This window comes from Medicago truncatula, chromosome 8 (genome assembly GCF_003473485.1).
Source record: "Medicago truncatula cultivar Jemalong A17 chromosome 8, MtrunA17r5.0-ANR, whole genome shotgun sequence".
Taxonomy (NCBI): Eukaryota; Viridiplantae; Streptophyta; class Magnoliopsida; order Fabales; family Fabaceae; genus Medicago; species Medicago truncatula.
In genome coordinates this window covers 12,954,637-12,961,952 of record NC_053049.1, presented here as the reverse complement: position 1 = coordinate 12,961,952, position 7,316 = coordinate 12,954,637, and the positions used below count along the sequence as shown (strand labels likewise).

At 35.4% G+C, this 7,316-nt stretch overlaps 2 protein-coding genes across 2 annotated transcripts; one reads left to right on the top strand and one right to left on the bottom strand.

Annotated features, from left to right (window-relative positions):
- The first annotated feature begins 569 nt into the window (after positions 1-569).
- Positions 570-3,246, top strand: LOC25500956 (heat shock 70 kDa protein 4). The gene is made up of 2 exons (XM_039828551.1): positions 570-817; positions 1,562-3,246. The coding sequence occupies exons 1-2, from the start codon at positions 598-600 to the stop codon at positions 3,226-3,228; spliced, it is 1,887 nt and encodes a 628-aa protein (XP_039684485.1). The 5' UTR covers positions 570-597; the 3' UTR covers positions 3,229-3,246.
- An 873-nt stretch (positions 3,247-4,119) lies between these two features.
- On the bottom strand, positions 4,120-6,993 carry LOC25500955 (beta-glucanase). The gene is made up of 2 exons (XM_013589492.3): positions 6,490-6,993; positions 4,120-5,070 (listed from the first exon to the last, which is right to left on the bottom strand). Exons 1-2 carry the CDS (start codon positions 6,872-6,874, stop codon positions 4,769-4,771), a joined length of 687 nt encoding a protein of 228 aa, XP_013444946.2. The 5' UTR covers positions 6,875-6,993; the 3' UTR covers positions 4,120-4,768.
- Between the last annotated feature and the right edge of the window lie 323 nt (positions 6,994-7,316).

Sequence of the window (7,316 nt, the reverse complement as noted above, 5' to 3'; positions counted from 1 at the left end):
CACAATATATAGAATATAATCAGATGTGTTGTGTCGTGTCAATGTCAAAAACGAATAACGTCTTCGATCAAAAGTGTCAAATGCTACATAGTGTTTCATCGACACTACCATTACCTCCAATCAGCAAACCGTCAATGCTCTCAATCATCACCAATGGCGAATTTCTAGTCACCCGTCTATTTGACCAAAAAATATCTTCATTTACTAAATGATTGAACTCAAGTGATTAACGAGTTCATCAAATAACAAATCCAATATTTTTTGGTCAGACTATACTTACCTCGCTATTAAATTCTAAATTAACAGGGCCACTTCTCATAAGAATCAAAGGGTTAAAAAAAATATCTTCACTCTAAAATAAATAATGAAATTATTACTGCCGATCAACCAAAAGACTCAAACTTTTTTAATGCAGAATTTCCATACGTAACGCATGCAATGTGAACCGACAAAGAAGGGACTGTATGAATTCATTTTAGGGAATCAAACACATGCACATAACACATTCAGCTTATGTACTTTTCATATTCCACAAATTTAAAACCAATCCATAAAATCTTCTCTATTAACAGTTTCATTTCACTCACTTCAAAGAGAATGGCAAAAAAGTATGAAGGAGTTGCTATAGGAATTGATCTTGGCACAACTTACTCATGTGTTGGAGTATGGCAAGAGCAAACTGATCGTGTGGAAATAATTCACAATGATCAAGGAAACAAAACAACACCTTCTTGTGTTGCTTTTACTAATTCTCAGAGATTGATTGGTCATGCTGCCAAAAATCAAGCTTCCTCTAACCCCACCAACACTATCTTTGGTAATTCTTGTTTATTTTTATTTTATGTTTCCAGCATTGTTTAATTTTTAGTCCCTAAAAAATAAAGAGGTTTACTGGATCAAAAACATAATTAACTTTGCAGATGTATATAATTTTCATTCATCAAAATAGTCATAATACATGTTGGAATATAATCATAAGGGCCGTGCAATGAGCAACATTGTTGGCTTGTCGCCAAATAAAACTTAACCTAAAGTTTGGAATAAAAAATAATACTAGCACCAAATTAATAAGCCACAAAAGCTTACTCGAGATCCGTCTACCACTATAGCTTGCTATCTAGCTCTATCGCCACTCAAGTGAAACCCTAATTCGTAAGCCACAAAAGCACTTGCCTTAGACGCGATGCTTCTGCTTCTTGAGGTATTGATTGACCTTTTTTCCACACCGTTTGAGCACAAATGAATTCACCTCTTTCGTTTCTATCACACATAGCAGCACTAAAACAATTTTTGTCGTTGAAGCATCCTCGTTACACTTAACTTCGCCTCTCACCGGAACTGTCCACCTATGTTTGTGGTGCATGTCCACTATTCTGACCCAGGATTACTCTATCTTCCTTGGATCCGGCTGTTGTTATTGTTTGGTTCTGCTGTTACTGAAGTTCGTCCAGCTGTAACAGATCACTGTTATCCTTTATATATTATTCTAATTGTTATGTTTTATGTTTTGTTGTTACCTTTGAGAAAACATATTATATACATCACCATTTTAATTTTGCAGATGCAAAGAGGTTAATTGGAAGAAAGTATAGTGACTCCATAGTTCAGAAGGATCAACTGTTGTGGCCATTTAAGGTCACTGCTGGTGCTAATGACAAACCGAAGATCCTTGTGAACTACAATGGGAAGGAACATCACTTTGTTGCTGAAGAAATATCCTCTATGATTCTATCACAGATGCGAGAGATTGCAGATGCATTTCTTGAGTCACCTGTTAAGAATGCAGTGATTACGGTGCCAGCGTATTTCAATGATTCGCAGCGACGAGCCACCAAGGATGCTGGTGTCATTGCTGGCCTCAATGTAATACGGATAATCAACGAACCAACTGCAGCTGCTCTTGCATATGGCATTCAAAAGAGAGCTAATTGTCTTGAAGAGAGAAGGATTTTTATTTTTGACCTTGGCGGTGGAACTTTTGATGTGTCTCTTCTTACAGTAAAGAATAATGTCTTCGAAGTCAAGGCCACTGCCGGAGACACTCACCTTGGAGGAGAGGACTTTGATAATCGAATGGTGAATCACTTTGTGAAAGAGTTTAAGAGGAAGAACAAAGTTGACATTATTGGGAACTCAAAAGCCCTAAGGAGATTGAGAACTAACTGCGAGAAGGCGAAAAGGACACTTTCATACGATACAGAGGCTACAATTGACATAGATGCTATATGTGAGGGCATTGACTTCTGCTCATCAATCACTCGAGCCAAGTTCGAGCAACTGAATATGGACCTCTTTGAAAAGTGTATGGAGACCGTTGAAAGTTGTTTGACCGATGCTAAGATGGACAAGAGTAGTGTAGATGATATTGTACTTGTTGGTGGCTCGTCTAGGATTCCCAAAGTGAAGCAGCTATTGCAGGAGTTTTTCAAGGGCAAGGAGTTATACAAGAGCATCAACCCTGATGAGGCTGTTGCTTATGGTGCCGCTGTTCAGGCTGCTTTGTTGAGTGAAGGCATGAAGACTGTTCCGAAAGTGACGCTGCAAGATGTTATACCTTTGTCTCTTGGTTTTTCTATAAAAGGAGATCTTATGGATGTTATGATTCCTAGGAACACTTGCATCCCTGTCAAGAAGACAGGTAGATATGTTACTGCATATGATAACCAAACTGGAGTCCGAATTCATGTTTATGAGGGCGAGAGAATGATAGCTAGCGAAAACAACTTGCTTGGTTTCTTTCGTCTTTCAGTTCCTCATGCACCTCGTTACCTTCCTGTCCAAGTATGCTTTGCTATAGATGCTGACGGTATATTAAAAGTCTCTGCGAAGGAAAAAACCAGTGGTAATAAGAAAGATATTACAATAACAAATGAAAATGGAAGATTATCAAGTGAAGAAATTGGGAGAATGATCCAGGAAGCTGAGAATTTCAAGGCTGAAGATATGAAGTTCAAAAAGAAAGTTAAAGCAATCAATGCTTTGGATGACTATCTTTACCATGTGAGGAAAATCATGAAGGATAATTGTGTTAGTTCCATGCTGACACCTGTAGACAAAATTTTGATAGATTCTGCAATGATAAAGGGAAAAAGCTTGATTGATGGAAACAAGCAGGAAGATACATTTGTGTTTTTGGACTTTTTGAAGGAGCTTGAGAGCATCTTTGGATCTGCTTTGAATAAGATCAACAAAGGTTACTCCGGTGAAGAAAGTGATTCTGATTCTTAATGATAAATTGTTATTTGATTTGCTTCGTCATGTTTAAATCTTGGAGCTTCTTATTTTACTTCTCTTATGATATTTTGATAAAATAAGCTATATTTGGACTTAATCTTGTTATTGTTTGAGTGAGTAGACTTGGATAAGCCATCATAGATTTACCTTAGTATGTCCTTTATTTTGTCTTCATTCTTGTTTGATAAGCCATGCTCCAAATGAAAGAACAATTGTGTTCTGTTAGCACATAAAACTACTATATCTGCATGAAAAAATGTTACATTCCCTAGTACAGTTTCACCAACCAATTAAGCTCCACAGCTTCAAATTTATATATAATCAGTTTGAAGCTAATAACTTTCTGATAAACAACTAGGCTTGTGAATTATGATTAAATGCAGCATGACAGACACATTTTTCCATTGTAAATTTAGTAAAGTGATATAAAAAGCCCCATAAGTACACCTCACGAATCTGGGATTCTTCATTTCTCAACACTTAGTGTCTGTGAGTTTCGCCGTTAGACTCTTTAGAACAAAAAAAAAAAACAGAGATATGTAATAATTGTAAAAGGATTAAGCAGTTGAAGCTGATCGATATCAGGAAAGGATCCAAGAAATAAGAATGTAGACGTAGACATTATCACGAAAACAAGTAAACCCTCAATAAAATTTTAAGCATTAAAAAAATCAACATAAATAAGTATAAAACATAAGAATAAGGTACTAGATTGGAATTGTCTGTTTCAGATTTCTACTTAGAATACACATTGTGTGTAATAATAGTTTTGCTAACTCCAATCAGACCAATGTTTGAGAATATAATGTTGAGCTTTTACTTTTATTGCAAGAAACAAAATAAGTCTCTCACTCTGCTTAAATCTAAGCAGAATAGACAGTCAAATTCAGCTTAGACAGAGAAGCAGACTCATTCCACTTTCGATATCATTTCAAAAATCCCAAAAATTACAATATAATGTGGCATAATCAGAACCACTTCATATAGGCTAAACAACCCAAAATCAGTTGCTTCTAAATTGTTCATGAGATAGATGCTCTTACATGTCAAGTTACAAACAATCAATTAACATGTTAATGCCCATAAATCACGTGGCAAACAAGTACAACAAACAATGACAATGCTCAAATTGAACAACACTTGAAACAAGGCAAGTTCTATAGTATGGCGGTTCACCAGTATAAAGGGATCCAGTATTTGAAAATTGCTCGAAACTCCAATAATAACTGATGTTGGTATTCACAAGTTGAAGTTTATGAGACAGTGACCTAACAGTGTAAATAGATATAAATTCTTCAAAACTCGATTTATATTTCGTTTTCTCTACCTTTTGTCAAATCAGTATCAACCAGATTATCGTCTCAGTTGTGAGAACAAAGAGTACCATGAACTTCTACTTCTGAAGGGAAGTGTCAATCTTTGCTATTATTTTGAGATTTTTCAAGTACCAATCCATAGCGGACCACCTATCATGAACACTATGTGTCTGAAAACAGAAGATAAAAACAGAAAAGTACAAGATCTAGAGACACGATCATTCGACAGCATTCTTCAAAGGAACATGAATATCTTTATAATGACAAACATAAGGAACATCAGCTCCACAATACTTCCCAGTCCACTCTCCCTCAGCGATACAACTAGCATCCCAAATAGAAGCATACAAATACATAGCCTTTTCAGGAAACATATCACCCTCTTTCCTCTCATCCTTTCTCAACAACTTCCCATCAATCCACCACTCAATCAACCCATCACCCCACTTGATCCCATACTCATGAAACCCATCAGAAGAATCAAAACCAAGTTGGTGAATCTTTTCATTGTTTCCATTACCTGTTAAGAAGCATGGTTGAGTTCAACTAATTAAGAGAAAATAAACTGAGAAAAAAATGAATTATTCATAAATAATCCAACGAAAAATAATGATACAATTAGGGTATGATACACCTTTATATAATGATCTATAACTAACAAACTTCCACCTAATCATAACTAACTTCCAAGGTCTATTGGCAAAACATATTTTTGACCTTATAGCTTATAACTCATATGAGTACAAAAGACTTGTTTGATAACTGTCATTTTTTCATGAGCTTTTAACTTATTTTTACCAGCATATGGGTCTGTTTTTGAGTTTATAGCTTATCTTATATGCTCATATGACTAAAAAACAAACTCGTTTGGTAATGGTCACTTTCTCACAAGCCTTTAGTATTTTTTGATAAGTTAATTCAAGTAGCTTATCACTTTTTATCTCAATTTTACCCCTACAATCTTAATTAAAAAAAGTAAATATTAATTAAATGCACATTTTTTCCCATGTAATTTCATATTTATAAGCTCTGTTGTCAAAGCGGAAATGCGGCGCAGCGCGGCCACCCCCAAAAATTGGTGCGTCGCGGGAGCAGGTCACGTAGCGGGCGCTATTTTGTGGCGTGGACACTACTATATTTAATACTAAAAGACCATATTGTTCAAAAACAAATACTAAAATACCTTGAACATTACTTAAAATTCATGAAGTATTCATAATTCATGAAGTTAACGTTTCAAAAATTACAAAACTACTCTTAAAACGGTTTAAAGTAATGGGCAAGCCCGTCTTTCTGCATGGTGTGTGTGTGTAGAGGCCGCTTTAGCAGCATTGACTCCACCCCACACTGCTGAATAGCGGGCCGCTTTGACTCCATCGCGGTTAGAAGCGGTGTGCTGATTTTTTCCGCTCCGCTATAGCGGGTGGCGCGGCAGCTATTGACAACAGAGTTTATAAGTTACTTCAACGGCTAATTTTACCAAACACTACAAATTCAATCAGCTAAATTATCTGTTATTGGCTATAAGCTAGCTTATTTATAAGTCATTTGCTATAAGTTCATCAGCTATAACCTAAATTATCATTATCCGCTATATTTTACCAAAGCCATATTGTTTTTTGATAAACTAATTCAAATAACTTATAGTTTATCAATTATTCTCTCATCTTAATTGAATATATAACCTTAATAGGAAAAAAATCAATATTAATTGAATTTATCTTTTTTACGTCAATTCGTATTTATAAGCTAGTTCAACTCCTAATTTTATCAAATACTACAAACTCAATCAACTAGCTTATTTTCTACAAGTTATAAGTTAACTTATCAACTATCCGCTATAAATCCATCCACTATAAGCTATATTATCATCTATTACCAAACAGAGCCTAACTACTTAAGTTAATTCTAACAAATCTCTAACTATATAGAACATTACCGTTAGAGTAATAGTTGGTTTGAATGATGGTGCTATCTTTGCCGAGAAACTCAAAATCAATCTCATCTTGCAATTTATCACCTTCGAGAGAGGAAAGGTAGAAGTTGAAGTTGAGGCCATCTGTGTTACCTTTTGGAGTTTGAATTTTGGCGGTGAAGGTTCCGTATAGGAAACGGGTTGTGGATCGCCACCGTGCACCGCCGCGGTGGTCATAGGTAAGGGCGATGGTGTTGGAGATAGGACAGTGGTTACATGCTTCTGGAGTGTAGTCGATTGCGATTTGCTTCAATGGTTGGGTTTGGTGAAGCGATTGATCCGCCATTGTAGGGTGATGAAGAGAAAGGAATAGAAAAGTCAATGAAAGGAAAGGAAATATGTTAATCATATGGTTTCCGAGAATCCTTTGTTTGATTTCATTGAAATTGGAATGAATGAATGATAGAAAGAGCTGTTTTCTTTTTTTAATCCACAAAGATATGTGGCATTGCCGCAACCGTATTTGGTGGCTTGAGTTTCAACCTACACCTTGCTATATTATGTAGGGTTAAAGGTGATTTATCATGTAATACTGGGAAAACCAAAAATGACCTATATTATAGGGGATAAAGCACCATTAATCCTATTATGTATTGTCTTTGCAAGTTAAAGTTCTATGGAGTGGTGAAAAAAATATCAACTCAACAGTAGTTTTAGGAATCACCCATCTAACTTTTTTTTTTTTTTTCTACAACAAAAAAAAAACCAAACTTTTAGTTTTTGTTAGCTTAAAGAAAATTAGTAATGTTTAAATTCAAACCGGTCTAAAATAAAACAGTAAATCAATCTAA